The sequence below is a fragment of the Malus domestica genome, chromosome 06 (genome assembly GCF_042453785.1).
Source record: "Malus domestica chromosome 06, GDT2T_hap1".
Taxonomy (NCBI): Eukaryota; Viridiplantae; Streptophyta; class Magnoliopsida; order Rosales; family Rosaceae; genus Malus; species Malus domestica.
Genome location: NC_091666.1, coordinates 33,592,797 through 33,610,396, shown reverse-complemented (window position 1 = coordinate 33,610,396; position 17,600 = coordinate 33,592,797). Strand labels below are relative to the sequence as shown.

Sequence of the window (17,600 nt, the reverse complement as noted above, 5' to 3'; positions counted from 1 at the left end):
GTCCGAGTCGAGTAAGAGTGGCTTTGAGTGGTCGTGAGTCGAAACCATCGCGTTGTGCGGTGTATGAATTCCCTGCGGGCATTTGTACGAGTGTCTCCGTGCGGTCGCGGGAAGGTCTCTGTGCTGCTCTGTTTATCTCTTCAACTCAGAAACGAAGCTCTCTGAAAAGTGCCAGTTTGACAAGAGCTGTTTGTTTTCTCCACCTCCAGTTTTCAGATAGGACCACTCATCGGCAAGTTCACGGCTTTGAAAGGGGAAGACGAAGGTGTTCCAGCCTCTCTTGATGGCGGCCGTCATGACCTGCTTGCTCTCCGTCCACACCCACACCTTTTTCGACTCGCCGTACGTCCCCGAAGACGACGTCGTGGAAGACCCGATAGCAGCGGCGGAGGAAAAGTTCTGGGAAAGCATTGAGTGTCTGTGCCATGAAATCAATCTGCAAATGTTCCATTTATCTGTGGTGGGGCAAAAATATTGCTGTTTTAGTCGACGTCCTGCACAGCCAGTGAGTCAACAGTGGATCGGCTTTTGAGGGATATTTCTGGGTTGAATTGAGAGATAGAGAGAGTAATTAAAAAAGAGAAAGTGATCTGTAGAGAGAGAAAGGGAGTTCGAAATTTGAGGATTTCTTTTTTGTTTTGGTTTGTGTGCGACTGACTGAGAGAGGAAGTAGCGCCATGGGTTTTCTGGGAAACATTGGTTTGTTTGGGTTTTTGCAGATTCACGGTGGAGGTGAAAAAATGAAAGATAACCGACACAACTTTTAGTATCGTTTCCCACAGACGGCGCCAAATGTTGATGCACAAAATCGGATGGTCTTGGAACAACGTAAATCCGACCGTGAATCTGCATGAAATGTAAATGACACAAAGAACACAAGGATTTTATCGTGGTTCACCCCAATGTTTGGGCTACGTCCACACTGTAGTTGATTCTGTTTCTCTGTAAGTGTATGGATACAAGTGTTTGGGGGAAGTCCCCGGAGGAGAAAGAAGAGAAGGGAGAGGAGAGCCTCGGTGGTGTGAGGTCTCTCCTGAATGTAATGATAGCTTCTCTTAGCCTTCTTAGGCTTGGTTCTTTTGCCTCCCCTAGAATGAGGGTAGGAGTCCCCTTTTATAGAATAAGGGGCTCCTCCTCTTTTACAAAGTATGGGCTTTAGTGTGAGGCCTAAATACAAGGCCCGATGCCCAAATATACGAGGCCCTAAATATGGTATAAACAACATTTAAAAAAGAATTCAAATCTAGCAGTCCAGATCGCGCCACGTGGCTAGGCAATGGATTTGAATTTCAATTTTTTTTTACCATTATAAATCTAACGGCTAAAAAAACTAGCCGTTGGAAATCCAACGATCTAGAATGAGCCACGTGGCATCCGGACCCTCGCCCCTATCCCGCCTGCATATGCGGGCCTCGCTCTCTTTTTCTTGTCAGAACGCGCAGCCAGTCGTGTGTGTTTTACACGTGCCTAGCAAAAAAAAAAAATTTAATGGCATGTGATGTCACGCTGGCGTCAACATGACGTCACATAAGCCAACCATGACTCAACACATTATAGGCCGCCCTATGAGACGGCTTAGGTTGGGTGCCAACCTACTTTTTGTGGGTGCCGGGCCATTTTGAAGGATGTGAGCTGGCTTACCCCTTTGGGGTGGACTTGTTTTAAGGTGCAGTAAATGGTACAATGCTGTCAACGCATGTGTCAGCTTCATAACTTGCCACATGGTGGTTGTTTGGATCAAAAGAGTAAACAATACAACCATTTGCATCATCACTTGGTCTTTTATCTTGGAAATAGATCATATCTGGATCTCTTTCACCAAGGCTATCAGATCAACTGATCCGGATCTTTCAAATTTCATCTAACAGCCCACATGTTTTGATCTCTTAAAAATTGTGATAATTTATAGTTGTTGGATGAAATTTAGAAGATCTAGATTATTTAATCTGATAACTTTGGTGGAAGAGATTCAGAAGTGATCTCTTTCCAAGATAAGTGATGATGCAAATGGTTGTACTGTCAACTCATTTGATCCAAACAACTGCCACGTGGCAAGTTATGAAGTTGACACGTGCGGTGACAGCATCGTACCATCTGCTGCACCTTAGCTCAGCGAAGCCATGGATTTAAATATCGATATTATCGGCGAAATATCGCCGATAATATCGATTTTTCGGGGAATGGATATTTAAATAGGTATCCGTGTGGTTTTCGTCCAAATATCGCGATATTATCGATAATATCGATAATATCGCGATATTTTGGAAATATCGAGATATTTTGTTGAACGGTGCAATCGGCCTCCGATATCGAACGCCGGAGATGGTGTGCCTATTCCCGAGCCCATTTCGTCCCAAAAACCTTGCAAAAACACGATTTTTAACTTCAATTTCACATATAAGCTTCAAATTTCACGCATGCATCAACGATTCAACATATGTGATGTCGGTTTAGGACTTAGGGTTTCAATGGAATCTCACCTGAAAAATTGATGACTGGGCCAACTCCTTGCTCAGCGGCGCACCACCAGAGACGACTGAGCCAAGTCCGACTTCGCCAGAGCCACGATCAACGGCAGCGAAGGATCGAGAGAGTGGGCGAAGGATCGAGAGAGTGGGAGAAGGGGGAGATCTGTGTGTGTGTGGGTCGAATGGAGAAGGGGGAGAAGAGAGGTCAGGCCTCAGAGAAGAAGAGAGAAGGATTGAGGGCCTCAGAGAAGAAGAGAGAAGGATCGAGAAGGGGGAGATATGTGAAGATGAGGGAGGAGGAGGAGACAGTGCGGGGAGAGAGAGAGGAACAGAGATCTGTGAAGATGAGGGAGGAGGAGGAGACGATGCGGGGAGAGAGAGAGGAACATAGATCTGTGATGCGGGGAGAGAGAGGAACAGAGATTTGTGAAAATGAGGGAGGAGGAGGGGACGGTGCGGGGAGAGAGAGAGAGAAAAAACCTTGGTGGTGGGACGGGAGACTTAAAAAAAACAAAACCATTGGCTTTGATGGTTTTAGTCTAAAACTTTTAGACAAGTGACGTGAAAGAGGTACATGGTTTTAACTTTTAATAATGAAGGCCATCCATTTATATTTTTAAAAGTTTAGGATATATTTTTTATATATATATATATATGTTATATAAATTATAAATTATTTAGATAATATTTTGTTTTTTTTAACTAAGCAAGCATATTATATTTGAACCCTTCCTTTGTCAACCACGTACCTGGGCCTTATCCAACTCGTTACAGATGTGTTTGTGATTACATATTCAGCCTTATATGGTCATTAAGATGTCTGCAAGGTTTGCAAGCTAATATTTATTATCTAAGATAAATTTCTATATTTTAAAAAACACCAAGGTGAAAATTTTGAACCTCATAGGAACTCTATGTGGTACTAAGTCACTCATGTATCTTTCCATGCAATGTATAAAGTGTAAAATATTGTACTAATTCATTATATATAAATGATTATGGTGTGTTTAAATTTCTTTCATTAATTACTACATATTTTCTACACTCACAATGTTTGTCAGCTCGCTATATAATCAACTTGATAATGTTAAATTCATCATGCAATGCATTTCCTTCCAATTTTTTGTGATAAATTAATAGATAATTGACTAAATAAACATCCTGCAAAGTTTCAATAAAAATTTCCAAGTTTTTCTTACAATTTCCGTGGTTTCCATGTAATTTTTATCGATATCGATATTATACCGATATTTCCATCGATATTTCCGTGTTTTCGGACTACCGATATTTCCGATATTACCGATATTTAAACCCTTGAGCGAAGCACAACCCTGCTGCTACTAGCCCGGGGGGGCGGTATTTTGGATGACGAAAACTCTTTTGTCACAGTTGCCGCGAATTCTGTACTTATCTAACAATCTCAGTTTCTCTTAGAATAATACAATAAACCTCCATACCACGACACATTTATGATCTTCCACACCTTCATACGTGGCTGCTCGGACCAATTCTTCTTTTGCTTCAATTAATTCGCAAACTGGTGATGTGGGTTCGTAGATTTTGGTTCGGAGCGTGTAATCTGAGGTGGGTTTTGCGAAATGTTGCAGAAATCTGAAGAATTTCATCGGCAAAAGCTGAGATTGCTGAGAAAGCGGCGGTCTTGAATGTGCATTTTGTGGCAAGTTGTGTTGCTTTTGGGTGTTATTAGTTGCTGGGTTTAGTTTGTTAGTGGGATTTGAGAATTAGGTTTGATTAATTTTGGTATTGTGGTGAGTAATTTAGAATTGGTTTGTAGCAGGTTGAAGAGATTGATGATGTTGTTGGTAGAATTTGGGTGTTGGGTTTTCGGATTGCAAGTGATTTTTTGATCTGGTAGTTTTTGTGAACTTGCTGGTGTTGCAGTTGTTTAAGTTTCTTAATTTTGCTATGAACTTATGATTGCTGAAATCTTAACAGATTGAAAGAGTAAACTTAATTGACTAAAATTTGCTTCTTGTAGTTTCTGAATTATGATAAGTAAAATCATAACACATTGAAAGAGCAAAAACTAGGGATGGCTGTGGCAAATATGCTCGAGAATTTTGTTAGAGATGGATCCTTCAAATGGTTGCTTGGAAATCGTAGCCCTTATGATGAAGAATTGGAGGATATGGAAAAATCCCCTTCTGCCCAGACGAATTGGGTACCAGAGCTATCTCCAATTGCAAACATAGTTGTCCGAAGATGTTCAAAGTAAGTCTTCAGCTGTTCACCTGATACTGTCAACTGTTATATTATCACAGTAGAACTGGATGAAATATGTGCAACTTATGTTTTTCGCTCCTTTGGAAATTATTCTTTTGTTGTTGGGAACTTCATATGAATCACAAACAAAATGTGGTAACTAGTATCGAGAAGTGATTTTCTGGTGCTATTCACTTTTAACGAAAAAGACATTTTTACTTTAAAAGTCAGTCATGGTACTATTCACTTAGGATACATTTTTATCATTTCGATTAAAACTCAAAATTTTCAAGCATTTTTCATTAGTTTCCTATTTTCTAATGATAACAAACAAATGATGCAGAATCCTTGGTGTTCCTACAACTGAGCTTCGTGAAGGCTTCAATTCTGAGGCTTCTGAATCTATAAAGCATCCATCGTGTTATGCTAGGAACTTTTTGGAATACTGCTGTTTCCGAGCACTTGCTCTGTCCACTCAAGTAACAGGTCATCTGGCTGATAAAAAGTTTCGACGCTTGACATATGACATGATGATAGCTTGGGAGGCTCCGGCTGTTTCTAGCCAACCTTTACGAAATGTAAATTTTGTTTTTTCTTTTTCCTTAGAAGCTTATTTCTTATGTTGTAGATTCTCAGATATTCCTATCAGTACTGTACATACAGCATACAATCTCTAATCTTATGTTAAATATTTTTTTTTATCGGACCTGTTTTGTCTATGTGTAAGTTATAGTTTGGCGTTCAAACGATTCTTTGCACTGTAATGCTTCTATTAATGTCAACATGTCCTCGTTTTTTGTGCAGTTAGATGAGGATTTATCCGTTGGGTTAGACGCTTTCTGTAGAATAGCTCCAGCAGTTCCTATTATTGCAAATGTGATTATCAGTGAAAATCTTTTTGAGGTGCTTGCATCTTCTAGCAATGGGAGACTTCAGTTGTCCACATATGACAAGTACCTAAGTGGACTAGAAAGGTACATTCTCTCCTATTGAGTTTGCATTTTCTTCCTCTCTCCCCTTCAAACTTGCATTTTCTTTTCATAAATTTCAAAGTTCAAATTTATGGAATTTCTGGAAGCATATTTCTTGTACTGCGTATCAGACACTCATAACTAGTCCTACGATTTTGAAATTTTTCTCGTACAGATCAATAAGAAAAATGAAAAGCCAATCAGAGTCATCACTTCTTTCTGCCATGCGATCATCAAAAAGAGAGAAGATTCTGGAAGTGGATGGAACAGTCACTACCCAACCGGTTCTCGAGCATGTAGGAATTTCTACATGGCCTGGTACGTCAATGGATAGTTAAACAATTCAAATATCTTTGTTGGCTCACGTCCTTGTCAGTTCTTATTATGGATTTACTGCACATGAAGATTATTAATGCGAAATTAATTGTGTTGTAAGCAGGAAGGTTAATTCTGACAGACCATGCACTTTACTTCGAGGCCCTGCGTGTTGTATCTTATGACAAGGCAAAACGATATGATCTATCAGATGACTTAAAACAGCTTGTGAAAGCTGAGTTGACTGGCCCATGGGGTACTAGACTGTTTGACAAGGCAGTCTTTTATAAATCAAATTCATTGTAAGTTAAGCATTACCTTTTATTTTTGGTGCTTTTGGTCTCTACACTTGTTCTGCTATGTAGCTATTAAAGAAAGTCGTCTTCTTAGGACTTGATTATCAACTTTCAGTAGTGTCTTTTCTGTAGATCAGAACCAGCTATAATAGAGTTTCCGGAGCTGAAGGGGCATACACGTCGTGATTACTGGCTAGCAATCATACGGGAGATTTTATACGTTCATCGATTTATAAATAAATACCAGATCAAGGGGATAAAAAAGGATGAAGCACTTTCAAAGGCAGTGCTTGGAATTCTGCGACTACAAGCAATTCAAGAAATTATCTCTCAAACTGATTTATGCTATGAGGGTCTTCTAATGTTCAATCTTTGTGATCAACTACCAGGTGGAGACTTGATACTTGAAACCATGGCAGATTTGTCAACTTTTAAAAAATTAGATGGGTCTAACAATTCTAAGTCAGGAGATGGAATGTATTCAATCTCAGCCTTGGATATGATCTCTAACTTGGGATTTGCATTTGGAACAAGTTCTAATAATTCTGTTGAGGCTGGGCTTGCCGTGGGGGAGATAACTGTGGGAGAAGTTACTTTGCTGGAAAGAGCAGTTAAGGAATCTAAAAACAACTATGAAAAAATGGCTCTAGCACAAGCAACAGTAGATGGAGTCAAAGTGGAAGGGATCGATACAAATTTTGCAGTGATGAAGGTATTTGGTTATAATGTAATGTTATTTAAGGTTTTATTTAGCCTATATTCTCTTACATATCTTATGAGTTAAACTCCATTTTCTGGCAACGTCGTCTAAATTTGTTGAGTAATTGCAGGAGTTACTCTTTCCAATGACGGAATTAGGGAAGTGCCTGCTTTCTTTGGCATTTTGGGAGGATCCGTTGAAGTCTTTGCTTTTCTGTTGTGTTTTCACTTACATCATTTGCAGGTAAACTGCTTGAAATTTCATTTTCTTCCTTTACTGGTTGGTCTTTAATTTAGACGTAGGGGGAGTGGGAAAAAATGAATATTTAAAAAGCATGATTATCGCACATTATAACAGAGTCAAACTTTGATGCTGACTCAATGTAACATGGTTTTCAGAGACAGAAACAAGCCCTCCAAGTGAAAATTCGTAGGTACTAAATTTTTTGGAAACTGCCTAAATGAGAACACGGGGGTAGCTAGAGAAAAAAATACAGTTCAATGGGATTTCTCATGGTCTCGATACTCTAGTGTTTCTTTCCACACATAAAACCGGTAGGAATTTTGTCTGTAGACTGACACACGTGCACTTTTCAGGGGATGGCTGAGCTATGCCTTTGCATTGATGCTCGTCTTTATGGCGGTCTTCATGGTTCTCACTCAATATTTTAGCCAAGGAAAGTCCACTCACGAGGTTAAGGTGTTAGCACCTCCAGCGATGAATACGATGGAGCAGCTTTTGGCTGTTCAGAATGCCATATCTCAAGCTGAAGAGATCATCCAGGATGGGAACGTTGTTCTTCTCAAGCTACGTGCCTTGTTGCTGTCCCTTTTTCCTCAGGTTCCGCTCTCTTATTCCTTGCTCGTTCCTCCACCTTTCTACTTCAGTTAATTTATATACTTTTAGCACATTGACCGTGGATAATGATTGTGTGTAATGATGATCAGGCGAGCGAAAGATTTGCGATAGCTCTTCTAGTTATGGCTTTGGCTCTGGCTTTCATGCCCGTCAAGTATATTGTTCTATATATCTTTTTTGAGACTTTTACATGTTATTCGCCGATGAGGAGATCGAGCACGGAGAGATGGATGAGAAGATTGCGAGAGTGGTGGTTCAGCATACCAGCGGCGCCCGTTATTCTTGAAAGAGAAAAGGAAGAGAAGAAGAAGAAATGATGATGTAACTATTTGTGAAATGTATAATATATGTCCAGGTAACGTTTTTCTGTACTACATAGAGAGAAAGTGTGTGTGTATATCTTAACGAGGAAGTCGAAATAAGCTCCTCGTATGAAATTTAAGGAAAAAAGAAAGAAAATAAATAAATAAAAAGGTTTGTTTGTCCAATTAATACTTAATTTTTTAACTGCTTCTTCTCCGGCGCAGTCCGCCAGGATAAATCGTAAAGCTGCTTCTGCAATCTGCAACTGTTAAAATGATCTAACAGAGGATGGCTGCTTCCTGCTGCCATTTTTGGATCGATTAAAGTCCATAAATTTTCATTTTTCCAGAAGAGGGTGCATGAGGGTGGGCACCTGCTACGTTAATTTAATCTAAATTTTAAGGGATAAAATTTTAATTAGGATTCATAAAGTAGCACATCTGTTCTAGTCAATATGGCTCGTTTTATCTTTTTCCTCCTCCATCCATCCATCCATTTCGATTTGATAAACAAGAAGCCGTCAGAAACATGAGTTAATTATCAGATTACAACGATTTGATTGACAAAAAGAATTGAAAAAAAGTTCTACCTCAGAAAATTAGAACTTTTATTGGCAGCTTGCAGGCATCCACATTAACTCCAAAAAATCGATGAAAAACAAAAACCAACAAATAATCAAACATTAATTCTAACAAAAACGGCGAATCCTTCCCTTCAATTTAGTCACGTAGGCAGGCCTTCAATTTAGTCGCGTAGGCAGGGCCATTCCATCACAAAGTAGTACTCCTCCTCCTCCGCCGCATGATCATGAATCATGATCACCATGCAGGATGATCGTCATATTGCTGTGAAGAGGTGGCTGATGGAATTGGAGCACAAGAAATCGGTGGCGTTTGGCGTAAAAACCGGAATGTTTCCGAGGTAAGGATTAGGCGGCACGAAGCAGGAATTCACCTGACCATCCCCTCCTCCTCCTCCTCCTCCTACACCTACGATGCTCCCTACATTATTATTGCTATTGTTGTTGTTATTATTATTATTAATGTTTTTGCTGCTACAATTCTCCTCCGTCGTAATAACCGACGACGAATCGTTGTCCTCGTTCCTCATCATAACCTTTCCGGTGATCCTATTATTATTCATGATCTCCTCCTCCAACAAACTCTCCACATTAACCTCGCGTTTTGCTGAAGGAGGCGGCGGCTGCGGACGAGGCTCTCGCCTGTCATCCTCAAAGCGCGATAGCCCCGTGAGCTTCTGCACCAACGCCATGAAATCCCTCGGGTGCGTGTGGATGACCTTGGGCGAATGCGTGTAGATAATCACCGGGTGGCGCTGTTGCTGGGGCGGTTTGATCACCCCAGCCGCAGCGTTCACGAGGAAAGATGTGGACGACGAAGCTGACGACGACGGCGAGGCCGAAGACGAGGACGAGGACTTCTTGATGAAATGGGAGTCCCTGTTGATCTTCAAGGGCGGAGGGTAAAACGACGTCCCATGATTATTGTTGGTGCGGATCACGTCCCTTTTGTTTGCGTTTGCATGTGGGCTCATTGTAAATATTGGCACTTGTGGGGACAGTTTTGTTTGGGCGCAGGGAAGCGCGCAAGGGCCTCTCAAAAGTACAAGAAATTAGATGAAGGGGAAATATATATAGAGGTGGAAATAAGTAGGTGTGACAAGTTTTGCTCCTATTTGCATGGGATTTGTTGAAACAAATTTAGAGGGTATTAAATTTAAATGTACATGTTTCTTGAGAACTACATGTACCGATGATCGTTGAATTTGATCTAACGGTTTTAAAAAATCAATACTCAGTGCATGTGCATGTAGATAACAAAGAAAATTTTCAAATTTGAAGGTGTGCAATATGGGGAATGTATTAGGGATGACTGATCGAGTGCAGGCGTTCCTACGATTGGATGGGTGGGCTTTTCGAGTAGTATTGTGCCACGTACGGGGGTTTTTAATTGGATTGTGGATATAGGAGTGTGGTGGTGGTTCCGAAATTGTCGAACTGGGCCAGTAGGGATGTGCCAGGTGGACTGACCGTTGAGATTTGTATGGGGATGGGGGTGCGGTGGTGGAATTTGAGGGCTAATCGGAGAAGCAGTTTGATTATTTTTGTACTTACATTTCTAGGCAGCTAGGATATTGTCGTCTTAGCAGTTCTCTATGAGTTGCAATTGCATGCTTCTCTAAACCATCTACACGCTTTCCATGCATTCAAATCTCTCATCTCCCACTCTTCTCAAGATACACGGAATGCATTATGTTTGTACCATACTTAGAGCCTCCGTATTTAGATCTCGTATAAATACTCGGATGATTCAAATGTAATTATGTAATAAATGAAGGGGTAAATATGTAATAAATGAGGAGCCCTTATTCTATATAAGGACTCCTCACTCTCTTCATTGGGAGATGCCAAGATTGAGGGCAAGGCTTAGGCCACAGAAAATGGGCTAGAGAGAAAATAGGCTAGAGAGCACACTGCATCTAGCCTTCTTGTATATTCACAATTCAGAGTGAAACAATATCAACATCAGTGTGGACGTAGCCCAAACATTAGGGTGAACCACGATACATCTTGTGTTCTTTACTTTCTTACATATTCACGATTAGATTTACGTTGTTCCAAGATCCCTCCGGTTTTGTGCATCAACATTTGGCGCCGTCTGTGGGAATCGACACGAAAACCCATGTCGGTTCTCTCTCAATTTTTCACCTCCGTCATGAATCTGCAGAAACCAAGAACCCAAAGCTTTCCCAGAAAACCCACGGAGCCACCTCGTCTCTCACTCTCTCTCTACTCTCTTAACTATAAACCCACCACATCTCTCACTCCCACTCCAATCATTTCTCTTCAATTTTAAGCAAAACCCATTTCAGATTTCAGAAAACCCATTTGAAAGTTTAAAACTTTCACTCGAATCCCTTGAAGAATAAGGAAGAGAAATAGAAAAAAATACACAAGAAATTTCCAACAACCATGGCAACCAGCGGAGCCCTAACCTCGACAGGCCCCAAACCCGTAGTCACCGACGAGGTCCTGAAAGTCTTCAAAAGCTTCGACGCCAGCGGCGATGGCAAGATCTCCGTCAACGAGCTCGGCAACGACCTCAAGGCCCTCGGCTTCAACGTCTCAAACGACAAGCTCAAGCGTGTTAAGGTCGATCTCGACACCGACAATGATGGCTTCATTTGCCTTGACGAGTTCAACGCCTTCTGGGTCTCCTCCAGCTTAAACAGGAGTCCAAAACCTACGACCCGATATCTCACTTCTATAGCTATATGTCAGGCACGAGACGCAAGACTGGTTGAAGGTCCACATAACTGACGTGCAGAAATAGAGGTGGGGGTTACGTACAACCTCATCCCTATAGAGCAGCCGCCGTCGCTGAAACAAATCATCACGCCGTCAGGGAAAACAAAGAACCCCATCCAGCACTTAGGGTACTCCGGCTCTAAGCTCATCTCCAGCTACATCTTCGACCTATTTGGGTTCGCCATCAAGGGGAAGTCCGACAGGTAGGTCCTCTTCAATTCAAGCTCTGAATCGAAAGACCCATATGGCGAATTGGAGTTTAAGGACCCGTACCTCGAGGTTTCCACCAGTTTGCCGAAAGACGCCGTTTTGTATGGCCTGAGGGAGAACTTGTAGCCACACAAGATCAAGCTTTACCCGAACGATCCATATACCTTCTTCACCACCGACATCTCGGTGGTCAATCTCAACACTAATTTGTACGGCTGTTTTGGCTCTCCCAACAAACATTTGTTAATCAGCAAGCCCATTTTGTAAGGCGGCAGAGGGAATAATATGCAGGTGGTAAACTACTATGGACACCCACTTGCTCGAAGAAAGAAGCTGTGCAATGCAGGTGTAGCCAAGTAATTAAAGAGCATATCATCATCCTATGTTAATCTTATCGTTACCGCCATCGTCCTCGGCCTAGTCATCTTCACCCCTATCATCATCATCTCCAGTCCCTTATGGGTCCCCCTCAAGGAAAGCAAAAGCAAAGCAGAAAAACAAAGTAAAAGTAAAAGGCAAAAGCAAGGAATAAAGGGAGGAAAATAATGAAAAAGGAAAAGATGTCTGGAGATAGAGAAAAGCCGAGGAAGTGGAAAGCATGGCACACCTATACCCACTGTCATTAATGAATATTTTTAAGTTGTCTTCTGCAAACTGGAGCAATTATTGTATAGTTATACTGATGTGTAAAGAAGACAAAAAAAAAAAAAAAGTACGTCCAATACTCCAAAATTATTCGGCAGCCTGCTGCTATTATCACCCACTAGGTGATCAAAAGTACGTCCAGTACTCCAAAATTATTCGGCAGCTTACCACTACTATCACCAACCAGGTGATCAAAAGTACGTCCAGTACTCCAAAATTATTCAGCAGCCTACCGCTATTATCACCCACTAAGTGATTAAAAGTACGTCCAGTACTCCAAAATTATTCGGCAGCTTGCCCGCTACTATCACCAACCAGGTGATCAAAAGTACGTCAAATACTCCAAAATTATACATGAGCATCATTCATGTCAATCATACATAAACATTCATGAGCATCACTCATGACAATCCTACATAAACATTCATGACCATCACTCATGTCAACATCCATGAGCATCACTCATGTCAATCAACATAAACATTTATAAGCATCAGTCATGTCAATCAACTTCGAAAACTTCATTTACATAGCTCCAGCTTCGAGAGTTCCAGTTTCAAAAGATTCATTTACAAAAGCTCCAGCTTTAAAGCTTCACTTGCAAAGCTTCACCTACAAAGCTTCAATGCAGGGTATACATATACTGCCTCCGAACAACCGCCACTTCGGCTCATACATGGATTCAATTTGAAGTCTTCAGCCAACATACTCTATTGACTGAAGACTTGGGGGACTACACTATGTACCATATATTGGGCTTCTGCAACTGGGCATCATGAAAAATACTTGGGGGACTTATCCCATTACTTATGTACTGAGGAATAAGTCATTATTCTATAAAAGGGACTCCCTCACCATCATTAGAGAACATCGCCGCCCGCTGAGCAACCGCCTCGCCGCGAGCATCAACTCTAACCCATCACGTATGTTTTGATGAGCGAGCCCTTATTCTATAAAAGGGACTCCCTCACCATTATTAGAGAGCATCGCCGCGAGCATCAACTCTAGCCCATCATTTATGTATTGAGGAGCGATCATTTATTCTATAAAATGGACTCCCTCACCTTCAACGCCACAAGCCGAGCCAACCAAAGCAACATAAACCACAAGCAGAGCAGCATCACAACATGTGCTACTTCTAGTTGAGCATAATTTCAGATTGGGTACCGCCTCATATCGAGTATCCGTTATAGACGACATCTAGTTACTTCGGCCCACACATGGACTGAATTTCAAGTCTCCGGCCAAAAGACTCTCTTGACTGAAGACTTGGGGGACTACTGTTTGTACCATACTTAGGGCCTCCGTATTTAGATCTCGTATAAATACTAGGGGGTCTCAAATGTAATTATGTAATAAATGAAGGAGCAAATATATAATAAGTGAGGAGCCCTTATTCTATAAAATGACTCCTCACTCTCCTCATTGGGAGAGGTCAAGATTGAGGGCAAGGCTTAGGCCACAGAAAATAGGCTAGAGAGCACACTACCTCTAGCCTTATTATATATTCACCATTCAGAGTGAAACAATATCAACATCAGTGTGGACGTAGCCCAAACATTGGGGTGAACCATGATACATCTTGTGTTTTTTACTTTCTTGTAGATTCACGATCGGATTTACGTTGTTCCAAAACCCCTTTGGTTTTGTGCAACAACACACTATATGTAGTTCTTAATGCCGAAAAGTTATTCAGCACGAAACTCACATTGCTACGTAATATTATAAAGGTTTTAGTTTGCAAATATCGACTACTACTTCCTTGACTAAATAAGTCATGTTATTTGATATTTGTTAAACTCAATCCTTTGTAGATTACATCTTTTGGTATCAGATTCGTATGAGTTTTACTGAAGTCAATCGCGCATGCCGAAAACCCTAAGGCCTTGAATTAAAAGGGCCGGAGTTAGCGATAGGCTGTGAGATTTTTAACTCACATCTCTAAGATTGGAGAACATTCCGACCATCCAAGATGCAAAAGTGGGTTTACAACCACCATATATATCCTAATTATATTCTATGCTCTCTTGAGTTGAGATGGTCCTTAACTCGTCGGTTTATGCTGGTATATATGCAGCCTTTACACGTTAATGGAGAATGGAATATTCATCATATGCATAGTGCTATATATTAACCGATAAAATTTATTTTTATTTTTATTTTTGTAATGTTAGGGAGACTAACTTTTAGATTAAATTTTGTAAATCATATGACGTTGTTATTGATTATTAGACTATTACTTAAGTGTTAATTAATGTGCTTATTTCTTATTGGTGACACATCATATGGTTGCAAATTTAATTTAAATCTACGTAGCATTACTCTTTTTCATTATTCACATTATATATTGATTTTTTATGTCCATGTTTTTAGAGATTGTGAAAACGAAATGACTATCAAATGATCTCTTAGTTTACATATATGTATTGCCCACTTATATGGTGGTCAACATGATAAGATAAATATTCATATATGCCAGAGTGCACTTTGACACTGTGCATTATCTTTAAAAGAAGGGAGTTTTAACGAAAAGTCTACGGTACTGTTCACTTTAACGAAAAACCATATTTTTACACTAAAAAGTCAAACCTGATACTATTCACTTTACCCTTTATTTTGTCATTATCATTAAATCTCAAAGTTTTCAAGCCATTTTTATTAGTTTTCCTTTAAAAGAATTCATGTACACAGTTTACATATATAGAAATACTAGCAACTTTTGTACTAAACTTTCTTTGTATTTGAACATTTTCGTTTCTTCACATGACACATATTATTTTTTTTACACAAAAAGCAAGACCTTTAATGCTTTTTTCTATTTTTCGTCGATCATTGTGTGTAAAAAAGCGACATAAGTAAAAAAGTCCAAATGCTAAAATTAGACGCAAAAATTGCTAGCACTGTAGCCAACATGTTAAGATAATGATCCTTATAGTTGTACTATACAATACTTGTATTCACACCCTAAAAGTGTGCATCAACTGGATGAATGCTTCCAATATGCACATGAAGTAATGAGCTAGGTTGACGAGCGAGTGATGTAAGAAAAAAAAGAAAGAAAAAGAAGCCATGGATAGAAATTAAAGTTAATTTGTTCCTTTCTTTTTTTCGATAAAAAACTGATTTGTTGGTGTCGTTGTACTTCATGTGATTTAGCAAGTTTAAGTGTAGAAGGAATATGCATGTCAGCATGCGAAAGCTCGAGTGCCAAGCTGTGGTCCATAAAGCTGTATGTATACTTTAGTTGATGTAAAGTCCCCGGGCCGCGGCCGGCCGGGAAGAAATCCAAGAACATGGCATGATTAATACATATGTGATCCGCTCACCAACAAACTTCATTCGATCTGCTTCCTTTTCTTTAAGATTTCAATATATATTTCCTCTACATTTAGTTGATATATGGTCTACGCGCTTCCACGTCGGTTCAATAGTGTTTTTTATGTGTTAAATTCAAATAACTTTACATGTAAATTGTTGAAAGAGCTCGTCGAGAGTGAATTTCATATCAGAAAATTAAGATACATTGCAAAAACTAGACTTATAAAAAGTTGAATTACTTCTTTCATTGTCAAAGAACTTAAGATAAAACGTCTTCTTTCTTAACAATAATTGATGTTTTTGGAATGATTTTCCGACTTGGCATTGACTTAGTTGCCCCAAGACTATTAGCAGTGATTATTTTAGTACTTGCGTTTTAAGTGCTTAGTTTAATAATTGTATTTTTTTTATTTTTCTTTTTTCGTATCTATGGATGATAAACGTGACAGTGACACCACCAAAATATCTAAAAGTAAAAAGGCAAAATATGTTAGTGGCGTCTTATAGTCAATGAAATATTTCATTATAAATCGTACATGATGATAATTGATGAATAAGAAGTTTCCCTTGTTCTTCTTTAATTAATTAGATATGTCACATGCTCTAGTTTAAGGCGGGCGAGGTTTAAATTAAATTATATATAGCGGAGTATATCAAACTTGTTATTCTTGTGAGTTGAACACAAAATTAAAACTTTTATTTACTAGTTGAGAGAATACTACTATTATATTGCTGCAAAACTTTTAAGGGAAGAGATTCTTTATTTTTTTTAAAAGAAAATTAGTTGTGAGACCAACATCACAATCGAATTTTAACGATCTGAACCGTCTATTTTTCAAGTTACACCTCATAAGTCATCCTTGCAACATATTAGCTAAATCTAAAATATTTAAGGTATCTAATTGAGTTCAAATAAATTGATGAACATTGTATAAGAAACATTGAAATTTCATCGTATAATTAAATGAAGAAATGTTTAGGGTTGAATGGAATTTTTGCAAAGATAATCTATGAATCAAGACTTACAAAATAGACGATTTGAATCATTGAAATTCGATGTAAAGTGTGTCTCACAACTAATCCTCATCTTTTTCAAAAAATGATAATCCTTCCTTTCCAAGGGCATGATTATACTGCAACAATAATGAGTAATTAATTAATTTATTAAATAGCAATCCTAGCAGATGATAATGTTTACTTGAACATTTGTGTGAAAGCAAAAGGATACCACTGACCTACTCCTATCTTATGTCATTACGCTGATGGAATTGGATTGATCTGAATTTAATTAGAACACAAACATTAGGGTCGTTGTCGGGTATCCTTTGCAGAAATTATTCTTGAAAAGTTTATATTATTATAATCGTTGTTATTTAATTTTTTATGCGACGTGCTTCTGTAGAACTGTTAAACGGGAAAAGTCTTGGTCTTTTGGTGTTTAATTATAGGAAAACTAACGAAAAGAGGTTGAAAATTTTGAGTTTTAATGATAAGGACAAAATAAAGGGTAAAGTGAATAGTAGCAGGTTTGACTTTTTAGTGTAAAAATGTGGTATTTTGTTAAAGTGAACAGTATCGTGGGTTTTTCGTTAAAACTCCCTTTAATTATTTGGATTTGGATCCTCTCCTGAGCTTAAGGAAGAGATCCTCCTGACCAAAACACGTAGACCGTTAGATGAAAATCCAACTACTATAATTATTATAACTTTAAATTGATCCTCCTATTTATAACCATTGGATGAAAATCCAACTATCCAAGTATCTTGATCAGGAGGATCATCTCCTTAAGCTCATGAAAGGATCCAAATCCTAATTATTTAGGAACATGATCTGTAATGGCAAGCCTCTCTCTCTCTCTCTCTCTCTATATATATATATATATATTTAATTTTTATTGCATCCTCAACCACTTTAGCTAATCTAGTATTTGATCCAAAAATTAAAAAATAAAGTTTATTACGAAGG

The 17,600-nt window shown here is 39.1% G+C and overlaps 3 protein-coding genes across 8 annotated transcripts; 2 read left to right on the top strand and 1 right to left on the bottom strand.

Annotated features, from left to right (window-relative positions):
* Positions 1 to 3,800: 3,800 nt before the first annotated feature.
* LOC103438004 (uncharacterized) lies at positions 3,801 to 8,319 on the top strand. Of its 6 annotated transcripts, none has more exons than XM_070823852.1 (11): positions 3,805 to 4,146; positions 4,267 to 4,340; positions 4,468 to 4,700; positions 5,035 to 5,269; positions 5,496 to 5,665; positions 5,838 to 5,980; positions 6,102 to 6,279; positions 6,406 to 6,985; positions 7,104 to 7,216; positions 7,570 to 7,813; positions 7,921 to 8,319. In XM_070823852.1, the coding sequence occupies exons 3-11, from the start codon at positions 4,522 to 4,524 to the stop codon at positions 8,146 to 8,148; spliced, it is 2,070 nt and encodes a 689-aa protein (XP_070679953.1). In that variant the 5' UTR covers positions 3,805 to 4,146; positions 4,267 to 4,340; positions 4,468 to 4,521; the 3' UTR covers positions 8,149 to 8,319. The 6 variants fall into 6 exon arrangements, with proteins under 6 accessions (XP_008374759.1, XP_017188478.1, XP_070679953.1 ...); XM_070823853.1 differs by having other exon boundaries at positions 3,860 to 4,052; XM_070823851.1 differs by having other exon boundaries at positions 4,007 to 4,143; positions 4,264 to 4,340.
* A 398-nt stretch (positions 8,320 to 8,717) lies between these two features.
* Positions 8,718 to 9,752, bottom strand: LOC103438002 (VQ motif-containing protein 20-like). Its single transcript, XM_008376534.3, has one exon. It carries the CDS (start codon positions 9,686 to 9,688, stop codon positions 8,972 to 8,974), a length of 717 nt encoding a protein of 238 aa, XP_008374756.1. The 5' UTR covers positions 9,689 to 9,752; the 3' UTR covers positions 8,718 to 8,971.
* Positions 9,753 to 11,126: 1,374 nt separating this feature from the next.
* On the top strand, positions 11,127 to 11,474 carry LOC103438222 (polcalcin Syr v 3-like). The gene has a single exon (XM_008376749.1). The coding sequence runs from the start codon at positions 11,127 to 11,129 to the stop codon at positions 11,472 to 11,474; it is 348 nt and encodes a 115-aa protein (XP_008374971.1).
* The last annotated feature ends 6,126 nt before the right edge of the window (positions 11,475 to 17,600 follow it).